General features: G+C 39.0%; 1 protein-coding gene and 1 pseudogene across 1 annotated transcript in view; one reads left to right on the top strand and one right to left on the bottom strand.

The window, feature by feature from the left end:
- Positions 1-18,145, bottom strand: part of LOC145977724 (juvenile hormone esterase-like) — a 144,032-nt gene that overhangs the window by 47,766 nt on the left and 78,121 nt on the right. Inside the window, exon 9 of the mRNA XM_083109964.1 lies at positions 17,083-17,215. Coding sequence (XP_082966090.1) covers positions 17,083-17,215 — 133 coding nt within the window. The remainder of the gene's footprint in view (positions 1-17,082; positions 17,216-18,145) is intronic.
- On the top strand, positions 2,793-5,333 carry LOC145977821 (glucose dehydrogenase [FAD, quinone] pseudogene; annotated as a pseudogene).

Genomic DNA, 18,145 nt, shown 5'->3' with positions numbered 1-18,145 from the left:
AAAGTTGTTAATTTTTGTTTAATTACTAACTTGACCAAATAATGGTCTGAATCACAATTCAGGCCTCTCATAGTTCTTACGTTCTGTATCGTTTCTTTTTTCAATTCATTTACTAGAATGTGGTTCATTTGGTTGATGGTTCTTCCATCTGGGAACACCCAGGTACCTTTGGGTATATCTTTATGTACCGTGTACACATGCGAGAGCATGGTTACATACTTATTCTCTATTGTTATTGGATGTCTCGTGTAATGTACGTTTACCTGTTACTTCACTTAATGCATCCTCTTTTCCTATCTTTGGATTACAATCTTCCAACAGGACTATGAGATCATATCTCTGAGTTTTGTTTTGCACTCTTTGCAGCTTTTCATAAAATCTTTACTTAATGTCATCTTCTTTCTCCTCTGTCGGAGCATACACATTTATAAAAGTTACATTACAAAACCTTTCTTTCACTCGAAGTTTGGAAATTCTCTCACTGCACGGTTCAAATCCGAATACATGCTTTACCATTTCTATCTTTACTAGGAATCCTGTTCCATGTTGTCCTGTAGTTTGTTTACCACTCCAAAGCACAGAGTATTTATATTTTTTGATTTCTCCTTGTCCTTTCCATCTTAGTTCTTGTAATGCAATTATCTGTAATTTTGTTTCTAGGGTTTGATCATCTATTTCCTGTATTTTTCCAGGATTTAGCATAGTCATAATATTGCATGTTCCTACACAGATTATATCTTTGTGGTTTCTTCTCGTATGCCTAGGTGGTTTTCCATTAATCCATCCGGCATTCTGTAATTGAGCTTTTTTTAGCGAGAGGTTATTTTTATGACACCAGTGCTCTCTTAGCTAATATCACTCCCTCACACTCATTCGTCTGCTGCATTTACCAGGGGTTATGCGGCTAAGGATGTGGAGGTAAAATTTGTTGGTAATCTTGGTAGATGTCATACTAAATGGTGTTCCTCAGTATTTACAGAGTGCACATATTTTCATCTGTACACTCCCTCAGACCATACCAGCCATCGACCTAGGATGAAATTACATGCTAAACATAATTGTATGCTGATTAGATTCAGAAGTAATGCAAATGTTACAGTTTACGTGAATCTTTCTATCGTTTCTCGAAAATATCGCCACAGTGGGCATATATTCTTGTAAGGAATTCTTGAAAATCGTACATTTTCTACTATGTGAGTTTGGTGTCCATGACATTCTGAATAATGTTGTAATTTGTGAATATAGTTGTCAGAATTGCTGTACAAACTGACTTTATATTTGTGGTTCGTATTTAAGTATTATATCCCCGGGACAATCTTATTTAAAACATTGCATTTTTAAAAAAAATAGATAGTAGGGCCTCACCTAAATCGGAATCCCGGCTATTGTCCTGCCATAGGTGCACCCAGTGATTTTCTATGGGGGCTTTTTACCAAATGATAAACATTAGTCTGCCAGAACAAAAAAAGCAAGCAGGGGATGAATTGAAAGTCCTACAGAAGGGTACAACGACTGATAGATGCTGCTGTGCCATTCCAAACAGTGATTCCTGTTATTTGGAAACCATCCAAGGATGATAAATTTCTCAGTATGAAATCGTGGAAAAAATTAATTTGCTGTATAATATGATGGCGCGGGGGGAATTCTGACTCCCATAACCTCTCCTTTCGGTTTGCTCATTTGTGAAAGACTGTTAGGGATGAAAGGGCAGGTTGGAACTGGAAGAAACCAGCGGAGATAATTGATATGCTCTTCCCTTGGCTAAGACCCACAACAACGATAATCCGTGAGGTACCACCACTGAAAGGTCGGTCCCTGGGGAACCCCTTTGCAGAAAGCAGGTAGTACGGGACTATCGTTCCGGCAATCTGGCATAACGTGCTTGCATAAATAAGCAGTGGATTTACCTACTACTAACGTACTAGCTAGAAGTCAATACTACTTATTTTGTAAAAATGGAATAAACTTCGCAATATCTTTAATATTCAGGCGATGCGTTATGATTTTTAAAAATCCAAATGCTTCCACGTTACATAAAGTATATTTTTGCATTTAACTGAATCTAGGGGGTTTGTCTCAGTGTTATAAGTGTAGTTGAAGATAAGAGGGATCCCATCAGGCGAGAGCCGTTTTCAATCATCAGAGCTGGAAGATCACGGTGAAGAGGGAAAACTCACAAATAGTACGTTACAGTATTTCCACACGCGAACCTTGAGAAATATTATAAACAGATGGACCCTAAGGAAAGTGCGGCAGGTGTCACGGATTAGAATCCTAGCGTGGGCATGGGTGTTCTTTGTGCGCGTTCCTTCATCAATTTCATCATATCATCACTCGTCTTCATCTTAGCGATTAGCCAGAGAAGGCAGAGAAACTAAAATAAACAAAATCAATCAATCAACTTTGGAAACTGGTAATGATGGTCAAGGATTTTGTCTTCCTGATCTTGTCTAGGAAAGGTACAGGTTTAAAGACGTGTGTTGCTGGGGAAATAAAAAAAAATATTTAGAAGTGGCAGAATCTTAGATAATCAAAAGGAATGTGTATACACAAGGTTTTCAAAATCCTTCCCACATTTAAATTCGCTATAACGTTGTAACGAACAGAGATATTTCAGTGAAATTAAGTTTGTACTTCACAGAATTCTTTAAACTTCTACTTGACAACAATGCATATCTGTCGTCATCATCGCCAAACCTCCAACAGGGCACAATTCACGCCTATGCATTGCGGCAATCTCGTCCTGAAACCTAGAATGGCTTTACGGCATTGCTCATCCGAAATGGCCCACGATGACTGCAGATATCTTTGCTTTCAGGTCATCCAGATCTCTTGGCTTTTCCGCGTACACTTCCATCTTGACATATTCGCGCAGCCAAAAGTCACACGGAGTCAGTCCTGGCGATATTGCGGACTATGATGTGGGTACTCTGCGGCCAATCCACCTGGCTCCGAATTCTTGATCCAGGAAGTTTCTAACTGCAAGAGCGAAATGGGGAGGAACCCCGTCTTGCTGGAAGTGCATATGATCCTTGATTCCAAGTGCAATCAGATGGGGAAGGAAGAACGTCTGCAGTGTTGAGGTCGGTATCGTCCGTCACGAGACCGTCCTCTAAGAAGAAAGGCCCGATTAGGTGATTCGTCGACACAGCGCACCACACATTCAATCCTGGGTTATCCCTCTTATAAGTTGAAATTCGAGCACCAATACACACGATTACAGCTCTGCATACCACAAAACACACTGACCTCTCCTGAATCGACTCAATCTTGGAGTTTACCTGATCGCTCGTAGTCACGTGATCCTGTCAACGTGCAGTATTGTCAGGCAAAACTTTAAAGACTGCTGTGCAGTACAAACTTTAATTCACTGAAATATCTCTTTCGTTACAAAGTTATAGTGAATTTAAATGTGCAAAGGACTTTAGGAAAACCCTGTATATAAATAGAATTCCTCTTAGGAATAAGAAAAAGTATTTACACCCTAATTTTTCGTTTCAGAATGTGCATCGCCTACACCTCCTCTGGATGAAGTTCCTCCAACATACTGCCAAGACTTCAACAGCTGCCCAGCGACGTTCCTATCTTTCATGACAGCCCTGAATCTAGCATTCAGGCAAGAGTGCTTGCGTGGCAACAAAGAGGGATATCCCAACAACCAACGCGACCTGCTGGCGGAATATGACTTCATTGTTGTCGGCGGAGGAACCGCTGGGTCTGTGGTTGCTGCCAGACTTTCCGAGGTCAGGGGCTGGTCGGTGCTGTTAATAGAAGCAGGAGGAGACGCAAGACCTGACTCCAATATCCCAGCGATAAGCGACGTGCTGTGGGGAACCCCTTTCGATTGGCAGTACAAGACGGTCCCGCAGAAGGAGGCGTGTTTGGCAAGCGCTGGAAGAAGATGCGGGTTACCTAAAGGTAAATCCCTTGGTGGGACCTCCACCATCAACGGAATGACGTATCTGAGGGGGAACAGGATGGATTTCGACGACTGGGCCAGGATGGGGAATCCCGGATGGAGCTACAAGGAAGTGTTGCCGTATTTCAAGAAGTCTGAGGACAATAAGGATCCAGAATTCGCCGAAAGAGGGTATCACGGTACAGGAGGCTACATCCCAGTCCAGAGGTTTCCATACAAACACCCGCTGGTTGATACTTTGATAGCAGCAGGAAACGAATTAGGCTTACCTGAGAGGGATCTTAACGGGGAGTACCAGATAGGGATTATGAACGAACAGGCTACACAGTACAATGGCTCCCGGTACAGTACGTCCAGATCTTTTCTCCATAGGGTCAGGTGTAGACCTAACCTACACATTGCCAAATGTTCGTATGCGATGAAAGTTCTTTTTAGATTCGGAACTAACATAGCTAACGGCGTAGAGTTCATGAGATATAACACAACTCACAGGATATACGCAAGGAGGGAGATAATACTGTCAGCTGGTGTGATCAACTCTCCTCAGTTGCTTATGCTTTCAGGTATTGGCCCGAAAGAGCATCTTAAGGAAATGGACATTCCTGTTTTGAAAGATTTGAAAGTGGGTCACAATCTACAAGATCAATTTTGTCTTATGAAAGGTGTTCAGGTGATGACCGATCTTCCGAAAATTGAAGTGGAAACGGAGGAAAATTACAGGACATATCAAGAATCAAGACAAGGTCCTCTCGCAGGAAGAGGATTGCCTCAGGTACATCTGTTTGCTAAGGTCTTGGACGAGACAGGTCCGTCAGACGTTCCAGATATTCAGTTGTTTTTCGCTCTAGTAAATGGTCAGGACAGCAACTACAAAATGGGTCCGGGAGTAAACACCGAGACTAGCGACACAAACGAAGGGATACAGATTCAACAAATTAATCTCGTTGCAAAAAGCATTGGGATCATTCAACTAAAGAGCAAGAATCCTTTCGAATATCCCCTAATTGATCCCAAATACCTGTCGCACCCCGATGACATTAAGCTTCTACTAGCTTCGATCAGATACACGGAGAAGTTCATAAACACTACCGCCATGAGATCAGTCGGTGCAAAGTTGAATACCACTGCAATGCCAGGGTGCACACAATACGAATTCGGATCAGATGAATATTGGATTTGCATATTGAGGCAGTATTCCGGAACATCATGCCACACGGTGGGTACATGCAAAATGGGGCCTGTCTCAGATAAGAGTGCTGTTGTTGATAGCAAGCTAAGAGTGCACGGGGTGCGCAACTTAAGAGTGATTGATGCATCCATAATGCCTGTGGTTGTAAGAGGAAATACTCAGGCTGCCACTATAATGATAGGTGAAAAGGGAGCTGATATGATAAAGGAGAGTTGGATTTTTTAAAGTACCATACAACAGTTTAAGTAATTAGAAGTACGTACCTAAATTAATAATGAGCATATTGACATTTGCGGGTTTAGAAATTAATTTGAATGTACACAGTGTGAGAGAAGTACCCCAAGATTATATTACATATTTTTACCCGTAGATATGTGTAGATGTGTGTGTGTACATATACATATTTTTTATATAACATGTATTTATCTATTTGCATTGTAACATACATTGTTACGATATTGCGAGCGAACAATATCAACAAACAACAAGTTACCACGACGACAATGATATAACAATTTAAAATTAAATTATTGCTGTTCAACCCATGTCTGCATACTTAAGCCTGCGCTCCAGTAATGCTCGGATCACCCTCCCCCCTAATTCCGGTCAAATATATGAATTTACATGAGGGGGCGAAGCTCAATCGTTGATGTGAACGTCTGATAAGGTTCGGTAGCAGTCTTCAGCCCACGTTGCAGAGCATACGTAACCCAGTTTTGTGCGTAGAAGATGAGCCGTCAGAAGGCAAATATAGTCCAACACAGATATTTCTGCCGTGCGATGCGCGACACAACGCAAGAAGCAGTGTTGCTAAACGAGCAGATAGAAAAATCGCTGTAGTGCGCCGATGTACAGCTGTTACGTACAACAAAAAAATTAGAGAATTCAGGTCTATCTAACGTTGAGTTTTAAACGTCATGCATTATACCAGGACTAGGATTAATATGTACTAACAAGTGGCTTTGTATGTAGCTACATACATATGGACTAAAAATTCGCAAAATATGAACAAATATTACCAAAAATGCTGTATAGAAGAGGTCTTCATACGATTCCTTATTTGAGTGATTTCAAACAAAATATATATATATATTTTCATTACATTAATGCACTGGTGGCGTTCTAACTGTTCACTCCCAAAACCCGTATACACTGGTACGGAACTGCAACGGCAGATAATAACATGCCAACGTCTTAAACCGCGACAATTGGACCACAACACTCATCCTCAAGCAGTATTATTATTTCCTCTCTGTGATCGGCGACAGTCGGTTGCCTTTGTTGTACATTTGCAAACGATGCCGGCTTCCACAACAATAACAAGTACATATACTGCCATTAGACCATAAGCTGCGCGGCTTTTTCTTTTGCTATGAACCAGGGCCGGCGCTAGTCATTTTGCCTCCCTGGGCGGTGGCGGCAGATGCCGCTCCATTTCGAACCCCCCCCCCCGTCATTACGCAGGAACGGAAAATTAAAAATCAATATATTCCTAAGTAAAACATCAAAATATAAAATAAATAATGAGACTTCTTATGCTATTTCAATACTATTAAGCGCAAAAGAATATCTCGTTCGACCACAGTTTTCAATACGCTTATTTTTTTCTTCTCTTCAAATTTTGCCGCCCTGAAAATTTACCACTCTGGGCGGTGGCACGGTTCGCCCTCCCCTTCCGCCGGCCCTGCTATGAACTTGGTCACCGATCAAAACATGTCAATTTTAACACAGAAAACAATATGCATCGCATTAAGCAGCAAAAATGACAGCCTCCTCTATGCAATTTCTACAAGAACACGTGCCGGAGCCGAGAGTTGAAATGCTGTTGGAACCACATAATTTATGTATTTTGAACAATTCCAAAATTATGAAATATGAACAATTTGTGAATTAAACCTTAAGCGTTCACCGACGATTTGGTCACTGGTCTCTGTCGTTCTTTCCCGGGAGTGTGGAATAATGTGGAGGGGCCTTCTGACATCTCAAGAGATTGTCTTTCGTTCATTTGATTGATTGATTGATTGTTTTGTGCCTCTAGGCTAATTTGCGAAGATGGGGATGAGTGATGAAATGATGAATGGACATTCACAAACAACCAAGCCCGACCGGGATTCGAACCCGGGACCTTTGGCGTCGCAGGGCGATGTGCTAACCACTCGGCCACAGGGGCGGGCGTCTTTCGTTCATGATAGCCCTGATTGTTCGTTCAGGAACTCCAGACGCAGCCGCTGCTCTCTTGCCAAAATGCCTTATTGGGATGCTAACACCTTGACTGGCTTCCTCCTTCATGAACTCGTGCACGTTGCTTAGAATTTCCCCAGCTTGGCTATGCAAGATTTTTTATTTCAACTTTGACAGAACTGGAGCCATTATGGAATTAACGTTCATTAACAAACACACACTTTCACATACACACACGCAATACACGCACACAACGTCAAACCGGTCAAATACTTAGTATAAAATAAAAATATGGTGCTTCCAATCCAACAAAACTCACTTTCACTTTAACTGCCTTTCTCCTTCCGTGACAGAAATAGTGCTTCATTATTACAGTTGGCAACACTAGTTACTAGCTAGCCAATGAACATGCACTGCATAAAAGAAGCAACCACTACGCCGTGCTGTATTGCCACATTACCGTCCCTGCCGAACGGTGTGAACCGCGAGCTGGAGCGCTATTCAATTGTTTTCAATGATGTTTGAGCGAGTGTGTCCAGGAATGGAATGACAATATGGCAACAATCGCGAAGGTTGGCGAGCAGTGTAGAACACGTGATGCTAAGAGAGAGGAACACGAAACGAAAATTGGTATCTACGCAACGGCAAAGATATGTGTGTTGTGCTCTACCTATTGAAGCACAGAAAAAGGCGAGTAATGATAAAATTGATTGATTGACCAAAAAAAATCCCACAATATTTTCCTCGCAATTCTGCTTGTAAAACATCGGTCGAAATATGCGATTTCATGAGCCTGAGTAAAATAAATTTAAGAAGAAAAACAACCTGACCGAAACAACCAAATTACATTAGCAAATGAAAAATAAATAAATAGGGGACTAACCACAAATATGATCCATAAACACTAGTTGTAACTCCTTTTTTTCAACCCGTTACATCAATTAAAATCCTTAAATCGAAAAGCTAACCTATTGGCAGTCATATTTTCCCGGACAATCAAATTGTCATTTTTGTGTGTGCAAAAGGAAATGAGGTGGTGGTCGATACTGTGCCAAGGGGATAATCATTCTTGATATCTATCCCCGAATCAAGATTAACAACGAACTTGTTCTTCGTTTACGGAAAACTAGGGAAGTGACGAAGCTGAAAATTTACCGATGCCGATGTACTCACCGATAATGTTTGGAACCGATACCGATGCCAATATTTAACCGATTCCGATACATAAGATTATTAAACAGAAATGGGATGTTATTTTCTGCATGACAAAAATAAATTCGCTGTGTACATTTCTATTGCATATCATATGTATATACATATATATTCTCAAGAGATGCGAATGTACATTTGCATCTACAATAGGTTATGTGAACCTAGAGATTTAACATCAGTACACAAGCAGTTCTTTGATTCATCTTCAGAAATACGAGATTTGGAAGCACTTCAGGAAGTAACCTACTTCTTCTCTTATCGCAAATCTGTTCAGCAACACTGAACACTCAATCATTGAATACTGATGCAGATCCTGGTTCAGCAATGTACTCTTTTTATTTCCGATTTATAGTTAGGTTGATCCTCTGAATGAGAGTTTGCAATAATTGTATTACAAAAACTCTACAATAATGACGAATCATAACCAAATTTTGAATAAATCTTACAAAAGTAGAATATAAAACTTGTTAGAAGGTAAAACTAGTATAATCTGTACTGGTTTAAATATCGGATTTTTGCCGATTCCGATACCGATGCCGATATGTCAATTTCTGCCGATTTTCATACATCTGTAATCGGCTTCGGCACATCCCTACGGAAAACGATACAAAATTACTCCCTATATATATATATATATATATATATATATATATATATTAAGTCCAGGAAGGCCACGTTTTACACAATGTGTGCAACAATCGGGTACTTGAAACTAGCTTACAACCTGCTCTATATTTGTCACGTGTTGTGTCGGAAAAGAAATGGTCAACAATGTCGATATAAAACAATGAGCCCGAAATTTTTCATGTGGAAACTAGACCGACATAGTAGTGTTACCATTGTTAACATTTACAGTTTTGCACATTGTAGTTGCAAATAAACGTTTGCCGATTTCAAACCAAAAGTATAACATCAATAAACAACGTTATATTTACAATAGCCGACCTCCTGTCCGAGTGGTTAGCACAGCGTTCTACGACACCAGGTTGGAATCCCAGCCTGGGCATGGACGTTCATTGTGATGTTCCTTCATCAATTTAATCGTATTACCACTCATTCTCATTCTCACGATTAGTCAAAACTGTCAAAGCGAAGTAAATCAACCAAGTCAATGAATCACTGCTTTCGCAATTCTTTTTCTTCTTTGTCATTTTCTTCTAATTAACGCCAGTGCTGCAACAGCCAAGTCCGTCGTTGAAAATCTCTTAAACATTGCAATCAGCACAATTGGCAGGCTTTTATACGAAAAAATCTGTGTACTCGGTGAAGAAACCAACACCAGACACGTTGATCGTACCTTGACCGGGGCGAAGCTTGACCGCTAGTGTGGATACCCCCTGACCGTGAGCGGAGCGTTAGGTAAGAATGACTTGAGAGTTGCTTGAGCGTAGATCTGAATCAAGCCTTAGACTTTCTAATAATATTAAACATCTTAAGCCTGCTTTAGACGAAAGCATTTTCCTTAACATTTATGCCATGATCAAAATGCTACCGTGTAAAGTGAGAAATTTTATGGCATTTCAGGTGCCATGGCATATTTCATGGCATTTCTCAAAGATAGGATCGGTCCTATATCCGTAGCATAACCAATCAGTAGCGAGCTCTAGGTCACGTGTGTAGATATAATGGCGGCCGCGTGAGATGTAAACAATGTACACTTCACTTTTTAAAAAGACGATAACTATTTAACCGAGAGGAATAACGTTTCGTATTAAATGGTTTCAGGTAGAAAAGAATGGCTCTGCTTAAATACATACTTTACAACGTTTACTGGACACGTATGGAAGAATATTTTAGTTGTTTCAATTGCAAACAGCGTACACTCACCATAGATGGTATAACTCGACGAACCTTTAGTGCTGTATATATTATACACTGTAATCGCAAATGCTAACCGAAATGTTACATGGAATGCTTCACTGTAAAGCTGGTCTTAAGCCATGAACGTCCTACGGCTTGGTTCACTACCAATTGACCTGTGAGAATAAAGCCTATCTGATTAGCCTGTCTGTACATAACTTGTACATAAAAAAAAATTAGAACGTTTGGTGCGAATTAATACCGTATTTGTTCGAATCCAAGGCCCACTCTTTTTCGGGTTTTTAATGTTCAAAATGTAGGCGCGCCTTTGATTGGAATATATATGTATAAATATACCACGTTATTTGCGTAATATGTTGTAATGTGCTGATATTGTTCAAATGGTAAACGTAAATGTTAATGGCAATAGCAGTATTGTGAATCTAAAATTTAACAATAATGTAAGTGTAAAAGTACGGTATTATTCTAATAAAGTATATGTATTATGTATATATGTGCGCCTGAAATTGATAGCATTTTTTTTTCTAAAAAGCTGAAGCAATATTTAATGTGCGCCTTACGTTCGACGGTATGTTGCATCAAAAGCTGTAGGATGGTGTTTCTCACCCCTCGCAAATTTACATATCTTTGAACGAACAGTCGATTCACTGTTCCCCAACTAACAATAAATCGTCCATGGACATGAGAGTAAGTGCTGACATCTCAGTTCGACGTCTAGAAACTGAGGAACTAAGGAGATTGTGATGCAACTCCCCTTCACTTTTTCTACGAGGGAAGTTGATTATTTTCCACTAGCCTTTACCACAGATAAAATCTTAAAACAAATTAGACAAGTAAAACCTACCACTGCATTGTTTCGAAATCGGTCGATAACCTTCAATACAGCGTGAATTGATGACATTCAGCGAATAACTTCCTCTACAATTCATTGCGCAAAAACACGCCCACCGCCATGATTCCGGGAAACGTTTTGGGGTGTGTTGAAAACACGTATGATGAGCAGTGCGCTTACAGATTTTGTGGCAGTGATTCAAGGTACAAATATAATGATTACATGCCAAATGTACGGTCTTTCATATTTTGCTATCACTCGTAACAATGACCAGAGTGTCTAAAAAGATGCTATTTGCCACAAAGCAACGTTATATATAGTTACGTAACGTACGAAAGAAATTACAGGACTATGGAGCTTGCTTCTGATGGAATGAATCGGGCCTATCCGATAGTGCAGTGGCTAATGCTATCTCCTTGTAATCGAAGGATCCAAAATTCGATTCCCAGTGGAGGGAAGTTAAAAAAAATTAAGGTGAATTGAAAAAGAACTTAGTCTAGTGAAAATGATAATTTATAGAAATGTTCCCAAGTACAAAATTGTGTACTATAATTTTTAAGGCCGTAACGTATCATTATCACTTATCGTATGTGTATTGAAACAGGCATAGAAGATATGCTGAGAAGTGTATACAAATATACGCACACTGCGAACTCATCCGCTGATTGATAATATTTCAAATTTTCTGTGAACATTATTAGAGATCGTACAGCAACCACACGCGTTGCAAAGCATGCGGATGTAAAGAGTAGCATACGTCATATAACGCTAGCCATAAACATACTTGCCTTAAAATACGATTCATATTTCACCCCGCGTTGGAAAAATCACGCCATCCTAACCACCGAAGAAACTGTATGAAGGTATGATGTTCTCTCACAATTAATACATAAACAATGGCACACACACACACAACAAACACCAAAAGGAAACTTCATTTGAAAATATACAATAATACAATTGAAAATGTTAAATATCGGGTTATTTTCATGCACGTAGCATTTGCTTCGCTTCACGCTTGCTATGGCTTGCCGGACTGAGTGCCAGACCAGCCGGACCACATGCAGTTTTGGCCAGATTTCCCATCATGCTCTGCGCCGCTGACGTCATATTGAATATTATCCATTCGCTTGCGATAAATGTTCTTCATTGCAAACTAATGCAACAAAATGATTCCCTCGCGTTCCCTGATACCGAAAAGTACGTTCTCGAATGCAGACTGTTTTACTCTCGATAATAATTGTGTCCTATGAACAATTCTAAATTTAAAAAGGAAAGTATACATTAGCTCAGGTACTTGAAACTTTAAAAACTATATATGACCCACGTGCATCTTTTCCTATGGTCAATAGCCTCCCCGATTGCGCAGAGGTAGCGTCGTCGCCTTGTAATCAAGGGATCCCGGGTTCGATACTCGGTGGAGACACATGGCACAGTGGTTCGGGCCTACTTTAAAATGTAGGTCTAGTCCCGATTAGCCTTGCTGTGCATAAAGTGAACTAAAACACCAAATTAATCGATCAATCAATCGTATGGTCGATGACCATTTTGTCTCCTGGGATCACTAAAGAGAGATCAGTCGACAAAGACCGAAGAAAGTGAGCAGGATTTGCGAAATATTCCGCGAACCGAAAACTGCTCACTTCATGAATAGACAGAGGCGACTGGGACCCATGAGGAAGAATGCCGAATGCGGATTCAAGCTCTGCTTTGTCCCAAACGGATACACTTTGTTCTATAACCGGAGAATTTCTTCGAGGCGAGAGGAGTGCTCTCAAGTTATACAAAGATTTGAGTAGGATTTCATTTCGCAGATTTCTAATTATTATTCTTCAAGTGGATCATACAAATGGATAATTATTCTACGTAAATATATTGGTTGTTTATCTCTCTTTTATTAGTATTCAATGTTTGTCTTCTTAGTATTTCATTATTTGTATGTTGGTTTGAGTTTCGTTATCTATGTTCGAAATTACCTTTAATTGAATGTTTTATCTATTTGTGTGTATTTCTGTCAACTTGTAATTGTATGCTGTGTGTTCTTTGTAACTGCTGTAATAATGCATTAAATGCGGATGTCATCAGTATGAACTCCTATAATAAATAAATAAATATCTGCATTCGTCTTTTGAGTTTGAATCCCTAATCTTTGCTCGGGCCCCTCTCTGTCTTCAGAATGTAGAGGGAGCCGAGTAGATGGCCAGGGCCCCTGAACCTCCCGCTAGTTACGCTTATGCGGTAAATAACCAATAACAAATGGAAATAATCAATCCCTCACACTGCACTGTCTTCCCACAAGAACCTGTGTAGTCGCCAGACAGCAGGCACCCTTCCAAATATTGCTCATATGCACAGAAACGTGTTCACAACTCTCTCGGCTCAATTTGTTTTAACATAGTAGAATAGTGGTTACTGCTTGTGCAATTGCTTCAATTGCTTATAAATTTCACTGACATTCTCGCATACAGAAACCTTATCACAGCCCGCACCTCACACTTGGCAGGATTCTCAATGTTGTCGCACAAGTTCAGGACTCGCAGCTCGATACCCAACTTGTACCGAACACGTACGTCTGCACCATATCGCTGCTTGGCTCAAACTAAGGGCTGTAGGTGGAGTGTGCTGTGTGCCACAGTCGAATGTTCCTTCTTACCGGAAATAACTTTGCCACGGCTGATGATTGATTGATTCATTCATTGAGTTGGTGTTTTAAGTCCACTACATGCACAGTAAGGCTAATTGGGACTTGATCTACAATTTAAAGTGGGATCCGAACCACTGTGTGTCTCCACAGGGTATCGAACCCGGAACCCCCTTGATTACAAGATGACGACGCTAACCACTGCGCCATCGCAGAGGCCAACCCGCGGCTGATGAACTCAAAGACACTGTCACTCCATGGTTGAATACATTGGCGGCAACCGAATACAATGATGGTAAAAACGAACTGGTATCACGGTATGATAAGTGAATGAATGGGTATGGTGAATATATTGAAAGGTAAAGTAAGGTATGTAGTTTCTGAACCATAATATTTTTGCACACATGATCTGTCGTTTGTGTTTTACACCAAAACGTTCTTTCTTTCTGGATGTCCCTCGTACATGGCCGTACATATAGTTCACGTAAGGTTCAAATTTTGGTATGATTAGGGTTGCTATATTTCATAAGTGAAAATCCGGGACACTGCTCACCGGAAGCTTGTTGGGGTGCGGGAGGGGGGGGGGGTGAGGGTGCTGGGCCTGACAAAGTTGTGTGTATGTACATATCCATTATCATATTCTTTACACTTCTTAAAAAAAAAAAAAACAGAAATCCACTTCGAAGTATATCATTAATTTTGCAATTCCTTTTCGGTGCCATAATGAACTATGCTGCTATCTCACAATGTCGAAACTTAATTCGAGAACTGCGGACTGAACAGTGCGGGCACCCAAGCATTGACTGTTTACAGTAAACAGCTTACTATGCAATGGAAGGAATTTGCAACTGAAATTCAGTGCTGCTAGCAGACTGCGGCGCTATCGTGAAGTCAAATATCTTTGCAGCATCTTCTTCTAACTCGATAACTCTTGTATTATCGAGAGGGAGCGCTTCAATGTACAGTTAGATTGTTTAGTAAAATAAGCTATTTAATATTACGCATTCAAATATAAATAAAGTTCAGAAAATATAGTCTTAATAATTTCTTCTATCCCACCCGATTCCAGGACATTTGTGCATCCCGAAGAAACTATTCGGGATACCAGGGCAAATGATATCATTCCGGGACGTATAGCAGACCTAGGTATGATCAGGCTATCAAAATCCACCAGGCCATCCAACATTTTGACACACTGTTCCAATGAATGAGGGATAGCCACTTCGCATTTTTGGAATAAGTTGTTGCAATTTTGCAATGTGTTGACTATGTACAGAGAAACGTGAGTTCAATTCTACTACAAAATGGTCCAAAAATGGACAACGAAGGTTTACCTTGTAATATTCTTTTGTGCTCAGCTGATGCACTGTTCCCTCAGATTTGACGGCTGGGTGTTCTAGGACTCATCATTCCTTCATCATAGACCCTAAGTAGTTTCTCTACTTTGAAATGACTTTCATTAAAGTTCTCAGAACACTCTCTTTTTTTAAAACATCTCTATTTGAATACTGTCTTGTTCACAGTCAACCTTTTGAGGTGCCCAACATAATCTTGCACTGCATGACAACAATTTGGTTAGAACAAGTGGAGATATTTCAAACTCCCCACAGGTTACACAGTGAAGAAACTAAAGAGCTTGCTGAAACATTTCTCTTCTAATAGTAAAGTTTCTACTATTAGTGAATACAATTTCACAAGTCACGCTACTTAGTATTGATACTTTTCTGTTCATCTTGTGTCAAACAACTTGAAAATTTTAAGGTGTTTCCCTGGTTTTCTTGCACTGCGATTCAAAAAACCAAATTTTCTTGCGAAGACTCGAGGGGGAAAAAATATAACAGATTTGACAGTCCCAATGCAGTTTCTTATCGCAGAAATTCCTAAACTATCAGAAAATTACAGATATTTGATCTGCAGTCCCATCTGGTGTGTGGAATTACGTAATTTAGAAGAATAAAACAGAGAATTTTTTATGAACAAGCGGACAGAACAAGTAATATGGTGATTTTACTTAACCAAAATGGTTAATTTGTACTCGTTGAACCCCCCACCGAAATTATTTGCACTATGGTTACAATTCAAGAGTTAGTTGGCCACAATTAAAGGAAAATATTTTTAGTAATCCCAATGAAGTGTAGTAAACTACAAGCTTCACTTTAGAAATAAAATATATTCCTGCACAATAATTTTGCTTCTGTGTAGAAAATTATTTCAATTGTTTCCTTACTTCATTTTGAAAGTGTTGAAATGCAAACAACATTTCTACAAATATTAATTTCATATTCAGTGTTGATTATGCATAATAGAAATTAATCATTCTTATCAGCCGTATCACTTCTAGACACGGCCAAATAAAAAAAAAACAATGAATTTTGGAAGAATTTAGTGTGAGAAGGTTACACCTACTACACAGAAAGTTGTTATTCCTTCGCTGACGTCATTCCCATGCGAACAGTTCTTGTATCAATGTTAAGTTGATTGTTTAGACATACTCTTTACGGATTTTACTTTAGAAATAATGGTAACTGATTTAACACTTGCTTGTTAATTTTATATATATATATATATATATATATATATATATATATATATATATAATATTATAATTATATATTATATAATTATATATTATATACATATTATATATAATTTCATACACACTTATACCCAAACCCACACACCCTTATATTTTCCTTTCTTCTAAATGTGTATAACTCTCAAACTTTCTTTATTTCATTGCTACTATAGAACACTTTATACTGTATACTCATGTAAATTCATCTCATTTTCCTTAGATTTAGCTTTTGTATATTTGTTACCACATAGGGCATGAAGTCATTATTTGTATTAATATTGTTCTAAATGAAATGTTGTATGGCTTAATTGTAACCCTATTGAGATAATAAATAATAATAATAATAATATTGCCAGCCTTGCTAGAATTTCACATGGATGTTAACATAATAATAATAATGTGGAACCACATCTTCCAGTTGGGAAATATCACTTCTTTCACTAAAACAATATAATTGCCAAGATACTTTAATAAACAGTAACACAAACGATTCGTATATTATATATTTGTATATCTATCTATCTATCTATATATATATATATATATATATATATATATATATATATATATATATATATATATATATATATATATATATATACAAATCGTTGCTTAAGTTATGAATCCCATAAAGCAAGTGGCAATGTAAGGAATATGAAGACAGCAGTGTGAATTTTAACACTATATTAGAAAGTGTTTAAAACAAACTCACCCGTATTTGGCAAAGTCAGTCCACATACTGACCATTCGATCGACAGTTATCATTTCAGGGTCGTTCACCCCAATTTCAGTTTTCATCATGGAGTTTCGGAAGAGATACAGTAAATCATCGGCGTGACTTACACCTAAAAAGAAGTAATGAAAAGATGTGGAATGTTTCTATTGTTAATGTTAATGTACAGATGGTCTACAAATTCCCTCCCAAATTACATATATTTATTTTTGCCTTCTGAAGTTTTTAATATAGAGGAGCCAAATGTATGGCAAAGTGTGGGAAAACTTACAAAGTTTTTTTGGATTGAGACCTCAGTGATGTGTTATTAGTGAAACATGAAATATTGATTGATTGATTGATTCGGTTTATTTAAGTTAGCTTGTCTGCCATTTTTGGCTAATCTCGAAGATGAGGATGAGATGATATGATGAAATTGATGAAAGGACACCCATAAAGAATACCCATGCCCAAGCCAGGATTCGAACCCGGGACCCCTGTACACACGAGTAAATTCTCTTCAAATGTACTGTTACGAATACTTCTCGATTGTAACGACAGGTCTACCATTCAGAATGAAAGGAGTAGTTGCAAGCCAGAAGTGTCTATGTCTGTACGTGAATTTCAGATTTATCGAACATATGCACATATAAGTACAGGGTGATTCAAATGTACCTTGACATTTTAATCAGAAATCATTTAATAGTCAAAATTGACAGTAATGCTAAAAAGTACTCTAGAATAGAAGACAAGCTCAGTACATTTCAATGTGGTGGCCCTGTAGGTCTAGGTCCGTAGACCGGAACACATGTTCCAAAATAGCTGGCGTGATCCTTCAAATTCCTTATTTATTTGAGTGGGCGAGGTTCAGCCTGAGGATGTTCTGTCACCTAACCCATGTCATCGAGTACATTTAAATGTACATTTCTTATATGTGTTCCCCAGTAACAGCAGCTATTCGGTGTGTCAGTTGCTCATGGCGTTGATCTTTACTTGGTACACCCTAGACTTAATGAAACCCAGGACAAAAAAGTCTGGGGGGGGGGGTTAAGTCTGAGAGCGA

This window comes from Lepisma saccharinum, chromosome 23, assembly GCF_977018435.1.
Source record: "Lepisma saccharinum chromosome 23, izLepSacc3.1, whole genome shotgun sequence".
Lineage (NCBI taxonomy): Eukaryota > Metazoa > Arthropoda > Insecta > Zygentoma > Lepismatidae > Lepisma > Lepisma saccharinum.
Note: the sequence above shows the minus strand (reverse complement) of the source record. Positions and strands in the feature narration are given on the sequence as shown.